The sequence below is a fragment of the Bos mutus genome, chromosome 4 (genome assembly GCF_027580195.1).
Source record: "Bos mutus isolate GX-2022 chromosome 4, NWIPB_WYAK_1.1, whole genome shotgun sequence".
In the NCBI taxonomy this organism is placed as follows: Eukaryota; Metazoa; Chordata; class Mammalia; order Artiodactyla; family Bovidae; genus Bos; species Bos mutus.
The window spans coordinates 25,388,280-25,406,004 of NC_091620.1; the positions used below are offsets into that span (position 1 = coordinate 25,388,280).

Below are 17,725 nucleotides of genomic sequence, written 5' to 3' on the forward strand. Positions count from 1 at the left end.
GGGAGAGATAAACAGGCCTGAATACATTTCCCAGATTGCAAAAGTGGCGAGTCAGTCAGGGCTGAACAGCTGTGCCCTCGTAGCGCCACTGGTTGTCCCTGATAAGGAAGAACATGGCTCATTCTAGCGCACTGCCATGAGTGCACACACATAAACAGACACTCCCAGGCCCTGGTGTTATTTTAGAGTAAATTATTGACATTCTGAATAGCTGAAACCTTGGGGGGAAAGGTGAGCATAAACTTACTCTGCTCAAGAGGAGCTCCAGGTCCAGAAGCCAAAAGATGTCAAACCAGGGCTGTCACTTGGCACCATTTTGGAGCCACTTTTTGAACCTATGTGGTCAGGGGCGGGTTCAGAAGCCCTCTGAAGCTCCAGAAGGAGGAGGGAATGGAGAAGAAGTCAGAAAGGGAGCGGTGGATTTATGAAGGAGCAGATGGCAAAATGCCCAGAGAGAAACTCAGTAAAAATGTGAACATACCTTCACCGCAAAGATGGACCCTATGACATCATTAAAACAATACCAGAAAAGGGAATTCCCTGGCGATCCAGTGGTTAGAACTCCATGCTTCCACTGCAGGGGCCACAGTTTCCATCACTGGTTGGGGAACTAAGATCCTGCATGCCATGCATGACCAAATAAATAAATAAATATTAATAAAATTAAAAATACCCCCGAAAGTGAATGCTTTTCTTCTTATATGACTTACAGCATATAAGGAGTGGGGCAATGGGAGACTGATATTAATAATACCACCAGTAATATCGTCACACTTATAATCATGAAAAGCAATTTATAGTTTACAAGTGGCTTTCACATTAATCTTTTCCATTGATTCCACCAACCCACTCAAGTGGGTAGGGCATTATGAGCCACATTTTACAGATGAGAAAACTGAGGCTCAGGGAGGATATAAGCAATTAACTGAGGCATAATTATGGTCTGGGGAGGGGCAGGTTTGTCCTAAGTAACCCAGAGCTAAGATGCTTACTATGAAGGGTGATTCCTTTTCAAGGATTGCTCAGAGGCTAAATGCATTCTTAGGTAGAGCAGCCCCACCTTCCCTAGAGTGATCCAGAGCAAGCCTCTCTAATCACTCCCCTGATGATTTTTGCTTAGTACTTAGGTCACAGCAGCATAACATCTGTGAAGATTAAAGCATCAGGGAAAATGTCTAGATCCACCCTATGCCCTTCTTTCTCAAATGTTCTACCTTTGACCAGCTCTTAGGAAAAAATACCTTCGGGTCCTCTATAAGCTTGCTAACTTGATCTCAGGTGGGGAAGAAAACATCCTTATTTACATAGGACATTATGGAAGCACAGGACCCACCTAGAGGGTCAGGCAGGTGTTTTGATAGTGCTGATGCCTATTGGAATCTTCCAGCAGTGGTTCTCAAACTTTGGCCTGCATCAGCATCATCTGGGGAGATTGTTAAAGACTTGGATGTCCAAGCCCCATCCCAGACCTTTGGAATCAGAATCCCCATGGGTGGGCTCTGGACATTTGTGAGCTTAACAAGCTCCCCAGGTGATTCTGAAGCACACCAAAGCTTGGGAATCACTCAGGTGAAGGGGAACAGGGAACCAGGCGGGGAGGGGAGGGAGCAGCAATGGGAGCCTGGAGAGCCTGAAGGAGACACAGTCATGAACAATTCCCTGCTCTAGCCTTATCTCCCTTTAACAAAGTGGTCAAATAAAGGGGGTTAGAAATCTCGTCATTCAAACATGTGTTCCTTCTGACAGAACTGCAATGTGCAATAGGAAAGAGCAATACAGCCCTTTTAAAAGCAATTAAAATAGCCTGTATTTGTCAGACAGAATAGAGGTGACCAGGCACTGCGGAGAGTGAGAAATAAGTAAGAAATGATTGTTTGATGGATACAGAGTTTCTGTTTAGAGTGATAGTTCTGGAGATAGGTAGTGATGATGATTGTAGTACACTGTGAATGTACTTAATACCATTGAATTTTACTTTTTAAAATGGTTAAAATGGCAAATTTTGTGTTATGTATAATTAACACACACACGCAACAATAACGGGTCTTTTGGGGGATGAAATGATAGGCACACACAACATTCAATTTTAAGTGCTGCTGCTCCAGGTTCACGTGTGTGTGTGTATGTTTATGTGTGTGTGCATTCGAGCGTGCATAGGAGGTTACATAAGGGGACCCAACTCACAGCACGTGGTTTGACAGACAACAAGCGTGTTCATGGGGACAAGGGAATAGATAAAAATTTTGAAAATAGATGGCAGCGAAAATGTGATATAAATACAGGAGCTGCCTGGAACACTCCTTCCTGGCCCCTTTGCCTGGTTGACTCCAGGATTCCACATCAGTTCTTTTGGAGTGCCTTGTAGAGCTGCTGCTGCTGCTGCTGCTGCTGCTAAGTCGCTTCAGTCGTGTCCGACTCTGTGCGACCCCATAGACTCCCCCGTCCCTGGGATTCTCCAGGCAAGAACACTGGAGTGGGTTGCCATTTCCTTCTCCAATGCATGAAAGTGAAAAGTGAAAGTCAAGTCGCTTAGTCGTGTCCGACTCCTAGCGATCCCATGGACTGCAGCCCACCAGGCCCCTCTGTCCATGGGATTTTCCAGGCAATAGTACTAGAGTGGGTTGCCATTGCCTTCTCCGCCTTGTAGAGCTGTGTCTCTCAAACTTTACTGCACAAAGGAATCACCGGGGGACCTTGTTAAACTGCAAATTCTAATTCAGTAGGTCTGAGGTGAAGCTCTAGCCTGTGTTTCTAACAAGTTCCCAGGTGATGCTGACAGTCTAGATCTAGACCACACTGGGAGGGCTGTGTAAATTTAAAGTTCACCATGATATCCTCATGTCCACCAGAGTGATTACCACACAATGGGTGATCAATAAATGCTTACTGAATGAATGATGAAGTTATAGGTTTGCTCTAGGAGTTTGGAAGGCAGAACAAACTGTCCTAAACAACAGTATATTTGGGGTACTTCTGCTTCTTTCAGTCATTCACTTTGTGAAATCACCTCATACTGTGTAGATCAGAGATGTTACAACCAAATTGCCATCATGCTGTCTCAACTCTAATCCTTGAAAAAATGACCCTATACACATGAAGGATAGCAAACCCTGATTTGCAAGCTTGAAGAAGCCTGGCTATTCTCTCCTTTCAAGGTGGGAGCAGAGGGCAGGGAACCTGCTGGTTTAGGAATTTCTAGATTTTGGTGCCTGTTTGGGTTAATTGCCACCTTGGCTTCCTTAAATCAAATAAACAGACTTTTTAACAGTGTATGTGGGAAGGAGGTTCATTACCCTGAAACATGAATATGATGATACTGCCATTATTTAACCATTATCGTTTTTGATGATGACAACGACGCTGACAGTTGAGCGATTAAGTGTGTGAGGGAGTTGGGGGAGGGGGCAGAAAGCTGGGCAGGCAGGAAAAAGAGGAACTACAACTCCCAGAATCCCCAGCTAAAGCCCACGCCTCCGCCGCCGCGGCACCCCACCCCTTTCGCCAGCTGGGCCCGCCCCGCCGATGACGTCACAGAGGTGACGTCACGGCGCCCAGAGCGAGGCTGGGGTAGAGAGGCCGATTGAGCAGGAGTCGTCCGCTTGTCGTGGAGGCGGCTTGGGAGCCGGCGAGAGGGTGAGCGGGCGAGCAGGCGAGAGAGCTAGAGCAGGCAGGAGGGAGCGACGCGCGGCGCAGAGGAGCGCCAGGTCCGGGCCGCGGCGGAACCCACAGCCGGAGAGGGGCAGCCCGAGCCGTGCGCCGCGGGGTCCCCACCCCCACTCGGCCGGACAGTGCCCGGTGTTCCCCCCCGTGCGGGGGGCGGCGGCGGCGGCGGCGGCTGACGGGACCAAACAGGACCGCGGGGGTGTTGCCACCTCCATCGAGGAGCCGGCGCGGCCGCGGGCTCCTCAGAGCCGGGGCCCGGGGCCCGTGACAGGCGGGCTGAGGAAGGGCGAGAGGCGGCGGCGGCGCAGGCGACGGGGAGGCAGCGGCGACACCATGTCATCCCCTAGTCCGGGCAAGAGGCGGATGGACACGGACGTGGTCAAGCTGTATCCTTCGTGGAGGGGGCGGAATTCGGGTTCTACGTGGGGGACGATATGGGGATGCCCGGGGCACCCCCTGAAACCTAAGCAGGGGCCCAGTGGCACTCCAGCCCACTGTCCAAGGCTTCCTCCCACCCCTCCCTCCTCCCAGTGCCTACGGAGGCTCCTTGGCACCTCCCAGGAGCCGAGATCCTTCTCAGCTCCCCCTTTATCTGCAGCACCCCGAAATGTGCGTTGTTCCACGCTCTTTCCGCACCCCTAGTCCCCGTGACTTTTCTCCACGACGTTTGGACTCCCAAATGGGTCTTTTTTTTTTTTTTTTTTTGCAGTACCAGCCCTCTCTCTTCACCACCAAGCCCACCTTCTTTTTCCTGTTTGCTCGCTCTGAATTTGGGGACTCGAGATAGAAATTCCCTAGAGCGAAGCCTTTCTCCTTTTCTTGAGATGCTTTCATTCCCTCCTCTCACAGTGCTTCTTGAACTGGGGTAACTCAAGTGACCTCCTTTATCCCTAATTCCTTTCTATATTAGGAAGAGAGTAGTCTGCTCAGTGCCCCCCTCTTGTATTAAAGAGCTCTGAATATTTTAGATCAGCTACCCCTATTAAGCTTTCTGGTCCTTAGAAGAACCCCACTCTTTTCTTCCTACCGACAAAGCCTATCCCACCCATAGTATGTGGTGAGGACCCCCAGGCCCTCCAGCAAGCCACCCTCCATATTGTGGCTATGACAGCTGAGGGGGAAGGAGAAAAGAGGATCTCCTTGACCAAATAGCCCCTGCACTAGCCAGTTAAGCAAACTCCCTGTATGAGAATAAGGTGCTCATAATAACTGCCCTGTTCTTGCCAAGTGACACCCTTTATTTTCCTACTCCCCCCACCCCCAACTTTATGTACTTTGGAGGTAGCAGTGGGAAAGCTCTAACTGATAAGAGTCCTTCAGGCAGTGGTTTTGGTTGGAGTCCAGACCGATTATTTCATGACCAGCTAGAGAAATTCGCGAAGGTTCCTGTGATAAATCGAGACATATTTTGAGGGGTAATTTAGAGAGTGATGAGAGAGAGGAGCCCAGGGTTCCAAAAGACTAAATCCCTCGGAAGAGGGGGAACCCGGGGCTGGAGAGTGGTAGTGTGTGAAACGCAGTTTAAAAAGTCCTGTCTCCTGCTTCTGTTTCTCCTTTACCCCCATCCCCCCACCATTTCCCCCTGTTGCTGGGTTTTGTTTATATAACTCAAGTTGTTTGGCTAGATTCTTCAGGTGAATTCCTTCTTTCTTCCTTTTATTGTTACTGTTTTTGATTGGATGTTTTACCCGTTTGTAGAGATCGATGATTATTGTTGAACAGTCACTTAAACAATTCGCTGAAGTTTTAAAAAAGTAGTTTTTTTCATTTGGTTTAGAAGTGGGGGATGGAAGGGAAGTTGCCTGGGCAAGTGATTCTTCTCCCCCACCCCCCCCAACTCCATAATCTTTTCAGGAATAAGATGTTTTTCTCTTCACTCAGGAAAACTTGATTAGAAATTAGAAACAGTACATGAACGTCTCAGTTTAGGGTTAGAAGTTTAGAATTTGGGGGAGGTGGGAGTGGGAATTAGAGGAGCAAGTAATAAAGTATATATTATGTACCAAATATATGTTTAGGCACAAGTGAAACTGACTCTTTATGAGCTGTTTGTGGCTATGATTGAGTTTTGTAAATGTGTGAATGATAGCCGTAATGTTGGCTTTTCATAAGGTGGCAGGAAAACTTGTAACTATGGCTGTGTGTACATTTTACACAAAGCAGTTTCGGGTTTTATTTTTGTTTAGAAACTAGGAAATGACATGGTGGCAGAATCTTGAGTTATTTTTATCTTGAATTGAGACTTACTGTCACACCTAATGCAAATTTCTGCCTAATGTTTAATTGGGATGGGGGTGAGAGAGAATTCCAGCTGTCTTTGATCAGTGTCAGATTCTCAGATTATATACTTCCATATATTTTTTTAGAAGGCTGAGGATAAAGAGGGTGAGGCCTTACTTGACCTGATGCCTTTTCCATACAGTGCCTTTTGTTCATTTAGTAGTTGTGGCATCTAGAATGATTACCGTATTTAGGAGTCGGGGTGTGGGGGGTGGAGAGGGGGAAGAAAACAGACAAAGAACAGCAGGGTGTCTTTCTTTTTTTTCTTCCCCTAAGTGGCTTATTTCATAGCTTATTTTTAGTAGAAGATGAAGAAAGGCAAAGATGCATTGGCCTTCTGTTCTTTCCCCACCTTCCTCCTTTCTGACAAAAGAAAGCAGAGGCGCTTTAGAATTGTACATGTCTGAGATAGGAGGACAACAGTCTCGGGATTTAAAAGCCAGAGGTTATCTTTGTTTCATGTTTGTTATTTTCTGGTCTGAGTTAAATTTTTTGTATTTCCTTTTGTTGTGCATGTGTGTTGGGGTGGGTGTGTGAGAGATTTTGTGGCCTCGTTTCTCTGTTGAATTCACATTAGTAGGCCCAAATGGAGACAACAGTTTTTTGAGCAAGGTATATTTACCATGAAATTTAAGCAAGGTGTATTTACCAGGACACTGCTAAAATGAATACAATTGTGTGAAACAGTCGAGGGTTGAAAATGAAAGATGGTGTGGAGGAAGTAGGAAAGGTCTGGAGGAATGTACTTGCTTTTTGCCCCTCAGTGCCCCCTTGATTTCTTTGGTGTGTAGGCTGATAGCTGGTTTTGTTGAAATCTCCTGTTTCAGCCCATTTTTGGATGTCTCCTGAGCATAATTATGCCACCAGGATTTACAGCCTGGCAGGGAATCTATATAGTAGGAAAGTAGTGCGTGGGGGTAGGGAAAGAAGAGGATGTGTAACTAATTGGCCACTGCCTTCCAGCACCTCGTTAGGTCCTTTCAGAGACACCGTCTCTGGTTGTTGTTTGGAGTCGGTGATATTTCTTTTGTGACGGGTTGGTAGGAGGAGAGCTGACTTCCAAGTTATGGAGGGAGTGAGTGTTTTGCACCAATGCACTTAATAGTCTGCTGGGCGATTATGTTCTGAAACTCTGACTCATTCATTGTTTCTCTTCTGATCCTTTGCTGAGGGTTGTGCAAACCTCTCCAGGAGCCTAGAAACTGATGTACATGACTTGGGCCCTGTAGGAATGTGTCCCAATCAAAAAACTTGCAAAAAGCCCAAATCCTGTGGAATGGTGGTTGAATAATAGTGTTGCCATTTGTTTTGCAAAGTGAGGTGGGTGGGTGATACTGTGCTGTTCTCAGCCTGGCAAGCTTTGAGGTTTCTATCTCGAACCGGCTGATTATTTAGATTGTCTGAGACCTGGGACTCTGGTGACCTTAAAGCGTGATTTGCCCTAAAGGAATATCGGTTTAAGTTCTCCTGGGTAGAGGAACAAACAAGCTCAGATTACACGGGTTTCCTTGTTGGTGGGGGTTACTCGTCTCACCCTGTTGCACAGCCTGGTGATCCTTTTATCTGTGAACCAGTGGCCCCTGCTGAAGGCTGGAACTGCTTGTTTTGGAAAAGCCTATGCAGGCAAAAGGCCGTAGGCACAGCTCCTCACAGCTTATTGGCTGCTCTGTTACTACCCGGAAAAGGAGGAGGGGCGGAGCTACCAAACAGCTGATGGGAATGTGTGACCAGTGTGTTTATATACAAAAGAAGTTGGGGCTGGGGAGGCCTTGTGAGTGGTGTCACAGGATCAAGTGTATTTTCAAGGGGTAGAAAGAGGAGAGGAAAACCTGACCTGTTAAGAGTACAAGAAATATTCAGGGTTAAATCAGAAAAGTGGATTGATGGTAACGAGAACTTGGCAAGCACTGTGTTATTGGTGTGAAATTTTGGAACTTAATTTTATAATACCAAGAGTTTTCAAAGAGTCCCTTTTTCAGAGGGAGTGTGGTAGCTAAAAACGGATAGTCACGACTTTAAATGTAATTAACCGACTCCTGCAGGGATTCAAAAGTATGGTAGAAAAGTAAGCTTCCCTTGTAAAAGCTTTAAGAGCAGTGATCAGAGAGGGCCAGTGTCCTATACTAAATTCATTATCAGCATTAGTGAATCTTATAGAATCCTAGTTGTCTGCCTTAGGGTTTCAGAAGCTTTCAGTAACAGGTTCATCCTCTCAGTCATTTCTGCACTCTTCTCATGCCAGCCTTGGGGCTAGATGCTGGGGGTTTCGTAGTGAAAAATTTGGTGTGTGCTTATGTAACTAAAACAAAAAAAGTCAAAGTACGTGTTGTGTTATAGCAAGTGAGGACTGTATGTGTCACCTTTTTTTTTTTATTTTAATAACTCATATTTACTTTCAGAATTGACTTTTCAAGGAATAGAAAGTTTAAAGCGAATTTTATATGATGGGATATATGGGGATCTCTCTCCCTGTTATTTAAAAGATTGATGTTAAAAACTGAAAAACAAATATTAAAATGTGTAGCCATTTGTCTTCAACTTGGGTGTTTTGCTGTTGATCCATAGTTATTCTGTCCCTAAGTTAGTAGTGTTTGTTGCTCTTTTATTTGTGCTGAAAGTGTAGATGGTTCTATTATCTTTTAACTAACTCCAGTGTCATTGGAAAAGTGTGGTTTGCCTTTTACTTCCTGTGATCTCTGTTTTAGTGAGATGAAAAGATGGAAGGTGGAACAGTTTTATGGTCTTCAAGCTAAAAGTTAAAGCTTTGGCAACTCTCAGTGTTCTGAATTTGTCTTCTCTGCCTAGATTTTGGTGACAAATATAACATACTGGCACTTTGGTTAAGCAGGAACCTGCATGAGTAAGCATTCACAGCTTCAGAACATCTGATTCCTGCACTGCAGTTCTAGTAAATTACACACAAGCCTAAAAATTCAGCTTTTAGGGGAAAACAATCTTTGCAGATGTGACCCATAAAAATCCCTTACCTGTTTGCGTGTGTGTGTATGAGTGTGTTAAAGGAACCTGGATTTGTTGGTTTTCTAGTATTGTGCAGTTTCCCCAGCACCTTGACCTGTACATATCTACATATATTATAGATATATAATTATATGTAATTTAGTATCTTGTTTCAGTCTTACCAGATTTTAATGGTTCCAAGAATCACTGGATTTTTTTGGCATATGATTCAGACCTGCGAAAGTGCTTATAGTGGAATAGCTTTTTAACTGTAGACCTGCAGTGTACATTTTAGTAAAATACTTAAATGAAAAAACTTTAATTGGATTATACGAGTAGTAAGATAATTGAGGAAAATATAGGTTACAAAAAGGGAAAGAAAACCATCTCCCATAAGCCTATCCTTTAAATAAATACTGGTTCTCAAACTTCAGTGTGATCTTAACGACTTGGTGGTGGTGGTGGTTTAGTCGCTAGGTCGCATCTGACTCTTGGGATCCCATGGATTGTAGCCCGCCAGGCTCCTCTGTCCATGGCATTCTCCAGGCAAGAAAACTGGAGTGTGTTGCCATTTCCTTCTCCAGGAGATCTTCCTGACCCAGGAATCAAGCTCAGGTCTCCTGCATTGCAGGCAGATTCTTTACCGACTGAGCCATGGGAGAAGCCTACTTGGAGGGTTTGTTAAAATGGGTCCCACCCCTGAAATAGTGTGATTCACTCAGTCTAGAGTGGGGCCTGTGAACGTACATTTCTGAGAAGTTCCCAGATGATGGTGATGCTGTTCTGTCCAGCAACCACAGTTTGAGAACCATTGTCCTGAAATGTTAACATTATATAGTTTTTTCTTATCAGTGCTTCCCCCCACACCCAGGATATATTATTTTCAATCTGTTGATCATATTGTATGTGCCATGTTTTTGCTTAATATTTTTGCAGCTGTTTTTCCCATTTATAAATATCAGATATAATAGTTCATGTAATGGGCTATTACAAGAGCTAAACCATGACCTAAAGCATGCCTGTGCCATTGATTTAATTCTTTGCCTTTTTCCTGTGATAAATAAGATTGAAATTAACATGCATAAGGCTTTTCTTACATTTTTGGATTATTTCTCTTTTCTAGAAATGATATTCTAGATCAGAGAAGGTAAGCTTTTGAGTTAGAATATTTATTTAAAAATCTTGAGGTCCCACACCCAGTGGATTCTCACTTTGTTATATTGTGTTTTGGCTGGTGTCCTTACAGCACTGAAGCAGTCAGCCTGGGATAGTAATGAAAAATGAGTTCTGATCTCTTTGTTTAAACTTTCATGTTGTTTTGTGTGTGTTTGAAAATAGTGATTCTTACATTAGGGATACTTTTGTACTTCTCAAAGTGCCTTCTCTGAGTTGGTAGGTTGCACATAATATATTCATGAGCTGTCTGAGTGGTAAGAGCTGTAGAGTTTTGGTGACTTGATTATTTTTCCTTTTTTTATTGAGGTATAATTGACATAAAATAACTATACATGTTTAAAGTGATAGATTTGGTAGGTTTTCACATAAGTATCACTCATGAAGCCCATTGACACAGTCAAGATCGTGAACATACTCATTTTCCCACAGTTTCTCTTGTCACTGTAGATTATTTTGCATTTTCTAGAATTTTATATGAATGGAATCATATACTGTATTGTGTGAATTCTTTCCTCATATTTTTTAGATCCCCCCTTGTTATCATGTAGTTTTTTTTTTAAACCACTGAGTAGTATTTCACTGTATGGCTGTACCATAATTTGTTTATGCGTTCACCCCTTTGTGGACATTTGGGTTGTTTTCCGCTTGGGGTTATTACAAGTAAAGCTGCTCTGGACATATGCTTCCTTTTCTTTTGGGTAAATATATTAGAGTGGAATAGCTGGATCATGTGGTAGATACAGATTTAACTTTATAATAGGTTGCTTGAATTTAAAAACGTAAATGAGGATGGTTGTGGCATTGAACTCTTGTTTCAGTTGTGTGTTTTAAAGGAGTCCCATTAAATAACATAAGTCTAAACACTGACTTCTGACCTAACTGTCAAAGCTAGTTCTGTGGCTGCCCTTCCCTTTCCCTCATTCAAAGTTAGTTAAATTTTCGTTGTGAAATATTTTTGTTTTGTGGCCCTTTGAAATGGTACTTCAAGAAATATGGTCACAAATAACTTTTATTTTTGCATTTGCTAATAAGACTGTATTTTTGTGAGATGGTAAGCACCCTCTTTGTTGATGGTACCTTTTTCTTGCTTTTTGTAAAGTATTGATAAGAATTTTTTTAACATTAGTTTTACTTAGCACCTCCAGTTTACAAATAATCACATAGGACCCTGTTAAGGTCTAAATTGGTCATATGGACTATGTATGCGTTTAGTCGCTCAGTGGCGTCAGACTCTTTGTGGCTGCATGGACAGCACCTCACCAGGCTCCTCTGTCCACGAACTTTTCCAGGCAAGAATACTGGAGTGGGTTACCATTTCCTACTCCAGGAGACCTCGGACCCAGGGATTGAACCTGCATCTCCTGCATTGGCAGGTGGATTCTTTACCAGTAGCGCCACCTGGGAAGCCCCTTCCTATGGACTAAAAACTCAGATAAAAAGAACCAAGAGGAACCCAGTGGCAGAACTGGAAACAGATTCTAAGAGGGTATCCCTTAATATGTTTTCCTGGAATCTTTTTTTAAAAAATTAATATTTAGCAAAATAGTGGGGTTTCTTGTTTTGCTTTTTAACTTCTGGCATCCTATATAAGTGATTTGATAAGTTAATTAATGGACATTGCTATAATAATAAATCAAATGTTGCTTTACTATCACATTTTTATACATTACCAACGTTTGAATGTATACTAGTTTATATGCATGTTGCTTAAAAAATTAACATCTTAGCTACTGACAACTGGAATTTTTAGCTTGGCTAACAAGAATAAAGACAGCCTGTTTTATGTTGGAGTCAGTGACAGTTTATTCACTGGGTGGACTTTGGTTCAGTCCTCAAACATGAGGATGGTGCTCTGAGCATATATGTTAGTATTATTTCCAGATTGCCAAAGTGTAATTTAAGTGCAATGTAGAAATCTATGGAAACACAGGCAAGTCAGTGTGTACTTTTGATAGGCTATTGTTACCTTGGTAATTCTCAGGTGTATGAGAAGAATTGTTATATTTTTATGGGGGTGGAAATGGCAACCCACTCCAGTATTCTTGCTTGGAGAATCCCATGGACAGAGGAGCCTGGCGGGCTACAGTCCCCAGGGTCGCAAAGAGTTGGACACGACTGAGCGACTTCACTTCACTGCACTTCATGGTTATTATAATTTCTTCTCTGTACCTCATCGGATGCTTGGGAACCTGGCAGGTTGTTCGCAGGCTGGTGCCTGTGGTGGCACCTGCCCATGCCCGACAGAACCCAAATCCTTAAGACCCAGGTGGTGGAAAGTCCCACGGGGCAGTTACATGCTCATGAGGGGTGAAGGATCCTTTCCGCCTTACCCTGCCTTTTAGGTATCTGGGGCATCAAGTGGGTGGTTTGAATAGGTGCTTACTGATCTTTTGACCTGTCCCGCAGAGCAGCCAGGAGGCATAGGAAAGCCATGTGATGTGAAGACGCTTGGCTGCACTTTGTCAGGACAGGCATGACTGGTGGGTCTGTCTTTGGGCTCTCAAAAGATACCTGGGCTGTTGCATATTTAGGGATTCAGAATATTATTTAATTGATAGGAAATTGAATTGATAGGAAATGGAATGGCTTTGTTCAGCTTCCTGGTTTCCAACTTGTAAACCACTTTTAAGAAGGCATTATGTATCAGAGTAAGAGATACTCCCTATATGAGAAATTGTTATTAATATTGTAAATTGTGCATTTTGGCTTTAGTATTAGGCAAAATGTTTCTTTTTCTGTGTATTATGTTTTTATCATGCATGCTTTTCAAGGCTTCTTGGATGATAAAATCTTAGTTGATCAGTAATATAAACAGAAAATTAGATACAGTGTGTGCCTGGTTCATGTTACTTCAGAAGCAATTGGGTTACTACTCAGCTTAGTGAATATAGATTTAATTGTTTCATTCAGATGGTTCAGTATAACTTTGGTTATCTGAATTTTGCTTTTTAATCAGTTGACTTTCTGTTGTGTAGATTAATTTGAAGGATTGATTAGTTCAAAGATTTGAGTAAACCTTTCTGTTGTAGTGTCTGTCTGTAGAAAGTTGACTTGGTGAGAACTGTGTTCATAAGAGATCACTAGGTATAATATAGTTAGATACATTGTTTTATGGTTTTACAGACTACTGAATGTTTAGTACCCTTTTGCTAATCTATTAATCTAAATCTGTAAATAAATTAATAAGTCTCCTTGGCAACAAAGCTTGAAACTAGGTCATACTTTTTATTTCATTCCAAAGGAAAGAGACTGAATTTGCTTTTTTCACTAACAAATGGTCATCTTGAGAGTCCTACAAGTGGGATTTGGAACTTGGTCACATTGTTAATGCAGATTAAGGCTCCGACAATGAAATCATCCCATGAATTTCTTGTACATTTTGGGTCTTTATTACAAACTTAGATGAAATGGATAAACACAGAAGGGAAATGCATTTTAAATGCTTGTGGTGTTTTCTTATGAGAGGAGTTTTAACTGTTTATCTTAATTTGGTGACCCATCTCAGTGTTGCTTTTGAGTATATTTAAGTAAGTATATTAAAATGTAGAACATAATGTGTATTTGATAACAGAATCACTGATCTTGACAACTTGATTTTGGCATTATTAGCATCTGTTGATTTTACCAATTAATTCATTCAGTTCACCAGAGCCACCACCATCTTGATAATAAGAAAAAAACAAACCCTGTATTTTGCTTTTCTATTCATTTGTATCCTCAGAAATTAAAAAACAAAATACTTTTCTTTTAAGTCAGGTTTATTTTATGAATGGAAGAAGGAGAGGAAGTAGACCTTTAAGTGTGTTCTTTAGTCTAATTACCTGGATTGCTGCCCATTTCTTCTGGTAGTGAAGAAAGGCCACCCTTGAATGCTGCCTTTGATTATCAAAAGATGTATATTTGAGTATACCTGTATTGACTCATTCACCTTCTTGTGAACATTTACTTGCTTTTTTCTTTCTATAGGCTCTTAGAGTAGACAGATTCTATCAATCTTTGAGTAATTAACGTGGCTTTTCCTTTGTTTGAGTTTTAGCCAAGAGTTTTATAATATGTTAACAATGACATATCGGGAAGACTATTGGTGACTCAGAAAGACTAAATTCTTTTCATATATTTCATTCTGTATGTCTGTTTTCTATTAGTGTGCCTCTCTTATACTGTGACTAATTTCTAGAAATCAGACAAAAGAGTTGAATTTACTGGCAGGAAAATACACAAATAAACCTTTGGAGAGAAGGTATTTCCTTAATTAAAAGTAGAAGTAAAGTCAGATTATTTTTTCTAGAAGTTAGAAACTCAGAATATGCTTGGCCTATTTCACTTTGTGCAATTTGGCATTTATTTATCAAACTTGAACTTACTTATGCTAAAAACATATAGTAGTAGTTTACAACTTTGATACCCATTCTCCAAAGGTAAAAATAGGCTGTGCCTTAGATTTGCCCTAACTCTGTTCAGTGAAGTTGAGACATGGTGGAACTTGGCACCTGAATCTTGAGTTCTTACACTTTAAAGATCTTCATCTCTCATCGCTATAGAGAATTTGGTTTTTCTAACTGGTTTTATGCAATCTGGCCAGTGTTGGAGATTGAAGAGCTGCTATTTTCTTTAAGTCCTCAAGGTAGGGAGTCTAGAGGTCTCTCTCAGCATCCTCCTGTGCTCTTCAGGCAGGGTAAATGGGAGTCTCCTGCCCCTTGGGAGCTTACTCCCAGGTTTAAATTTTAGCCCTTTTACATTTTTTTCTTTTTTGGCCACACCACACAGACATGCAGGACCTTAGTTCCCCAACCAGGGATCAAACCCATGCCCCATGCAGTGAAAGCATGGAATCCTAACCACTGAACCTCCAGGGGGTTCCCCCCTTTGCATCTTGTAACTCAAAGAATGACTAACAAAATACCTATCTACTTGTGCTTATTCTCCATTTTGGGGGTTGATCTGATCTGTGTGCTTAAGCCTTTGAACTGGATTATCTTAGTTGACAAGAGATACATGTCTTATCTTTCTGCTTAATGGGAAATAGAAATCTTTTTTATAGAATCAAAAATTAGTGTATGATTTATGCTTTTAAATTGGGGCTTATTATTTGAAAGAATTGGGAAAAATGTAACAGTTTTAGTCTGTCAGTTCTGGCTGGTTTAGTTCTCACATGTCATTCTTAGAGTGTTTTGTCAGCTCTGATGAAGTTTGATGGCATTTTATTATTTGAAGTTAAATTTTAGTAGATGTTACACTTTCATAGATATTTTAACCTGTTGTTCTACTTGGAGTAAACTTGGAATGCAGATAATAGTATTACAGAGCCCTTTTTAAATATGAGGGCTCCTTGTAATTGAAAGTTGAAAGTAACAATTGTATTCTTTTTAGGGAATATCATTTGTGGCCTTAGGTAACACTTTGAGAAATACTAATGCTTGGCTGTACTACTTCAGATTTGGAGAGTAAACTCTGGTAACTTTGTTTTTGTTATTGATAGAAAAAATAGAACCCAAAGTTGATATAGGAATCTGTTTTTCATCTGTGACTTATAAAATCAGTTTTGCTACTTATAGTCACATTTATTACGTGAAAAATAGAGTTAAAGCTGTATATAGCCCAATGCGTCAGTTAATCCTATTTATGAATGTATCATAAAGAAAAAAATTGACTTAAATAGCTTTTAATATAAATGTTCTGATATCTCTTTATAACAGTAGATTAGATGGCATTGAATTTGGTATTCTTGAGATGTCTGAATTGTATGTGCCCTGTCAATAATTTTAGAAGAAAGTAAGCCTTGTAAAAGTACCTGATTTATGGAAGCTTTTATCAAGATAGAATGGCAGCATGCTGTTCCTTTCAAAATTTTATGTATTTAATTACCTGAATTATATTTCAGGTTTTAAAAGGTAAACTTAGGGAATGTGGGTATAATTGAGTAAAAGAATATGCCCAGCCACAACAGGATCCCATAAGAGTTTGAGACAGTTCAGTATTTAAGCATCTAAATATTTTTTTACCTTTGTCCTTTTTTTTTTTCAGATCATAGTTTAAATTTTGACACAGATATTTCTGTTATAATGCCACAAATGCATTACTGAAATACCTTGCATTCTGCAAAATCATGAAGTGGAAATAATAGTGCTTAGACACCTTTATGTCTTAATACTCTCCAGATATTGAAGATATATCTGTTGAAGAAAATTTAATTGCCAGCATTTTTATTGATATTTAAACTGAGTGTCTGTAGTGATTCAGTTTTGCTTTGTGTTATGGTAATTTTAATTATTAGTCTCAAGATGGTCAAGGATGTACAAACACTTTAGATGCTTAATTTTTTAAAAGTTGGGGTGATTTTAACAGAAGGCTTGGGATGTAAGCTGCCCTTCTTATTTTCTACTGATTTGCCTTAATGTTTTGATAGCTTTTATTTTTAAAGATAAACTTATAATTTTAGATTTACAGTACTTTACAGGTACTGCAAAGATCAGAGAGTTCTTATGCCCCACCTAATTCTCATTACCCCTGTGTTATTTATGTTACTGAGGCACGTGTTTCAAAACTAAGAAATCAGTGTTGGTATGTTACTATAAACTAAACTCCAGGCTTTATTCAGATTTCACCGGTTTTTCCATGAACATGTTTTTTCTGTTGCAGGTTTTCCGTGTTAGTGGTCACGTCTCCTTAGCCTTCTCTAGTCTGTGACAGTTTCTCTTTGTTTTGCGTGACCTTGACTGTTCTGGAGCACTGGTCAGGCAGTTTTTGGAGTGCTCAATTCCAGTCTATCTGATTTTTTCCCCCTCATGATTAGGCCTCATAATAGTGAGGTATTAAAATTTAGCCAAACTTCTTGTGGGTTTTGGAAAGAATACTGCAGAGATGAAGTGCCCTTTTTATCACAAGTGGGGTGTGTATTGGGGGGAGTACCTATGTCCTCGTAACCTCACTGGTGATGTTAACTTTGATCCACTTGGCTTAGGTTGCACTTGCCAAGTTTCTCCACTGTAAAGTTACTGTTTTTCCCTTCTGTGTTCTGTTCTTCAAAAGCTAGTCATCAAGTGTGAAAGTGAAAGTTGCTCAGCCGTGTCTGACTTTTTGCGACCCCATGGAGAATGCAATGCATGGAATTCTCCAGGCCAGAATACTGGAGTGGGCAGCCTTTCCCTTCTCCAGGGGATCTTCCCAACCCAGGGATCGAACCAGGTCTCCCGCATTGCAGGTTGATTCTTTACCAGCTGAACCACAAGGGAAGCCCAAGAATACTGGAGTGGATAGCCTATCCCTTCTCCAGCTGGTCTTCTCAACCCAGGAATTGAACCAGGGTCTCCTGCATTGCAGGCAGATTCTTTACCAAGTGTTAGCTGACTTGCATGGAGAAAGCAATGGCACCCCACTCCAGTACTCTTGCCTGGAAAATCCCATGGACGGAGGAGCCTGGTAGGCTGCAGTCCATGGGGTCGCAAAGAGTCGGACACGACTGAGTGATTTCACTTTCACTTTTCAGTTTCATGCATTGGAGAAGGAAATGGCAACCCACTCCATTGTGCTTGCCTGAAGAATCCCAGGGACGGGGGAGCCTGGTGGGCTGCTGTCTATGGAGTCGCACAGAGTCGGACATGACTGAAGCGACGTAGCAGCAGCAGCAGCTGACTGTCAAGGAGGCCAG

The 17,725-nt window shown here is 41.6% G+C and overlaps 1 protein-coding gene across 1 annotated transcript in view; it reads left to right on the top strand.

The window, feature by feature from the left end:
• Positions 1-3,549: 3,549 nt before the first annotated feature.
• UBE2H (ubiquitin conjugating enzyme E2 H) overlaps positions 3,550-17,725 on the top strand; it is a 101,948-nt gene continuing 87,772 nt past the window's right edge. Inside the window, exon 1 of the mRNA XM_005905273.3 lies at positions 3,550-4,049. Coding sequence (XP_005905335.1) covers positions 3,997-4,049 — 53 coding nt within the window. The 5' untranslated portion in view covers positions 3,550-3,996. The remainder of the gene's footprint in view (positions 4,050-17,725) is intronic.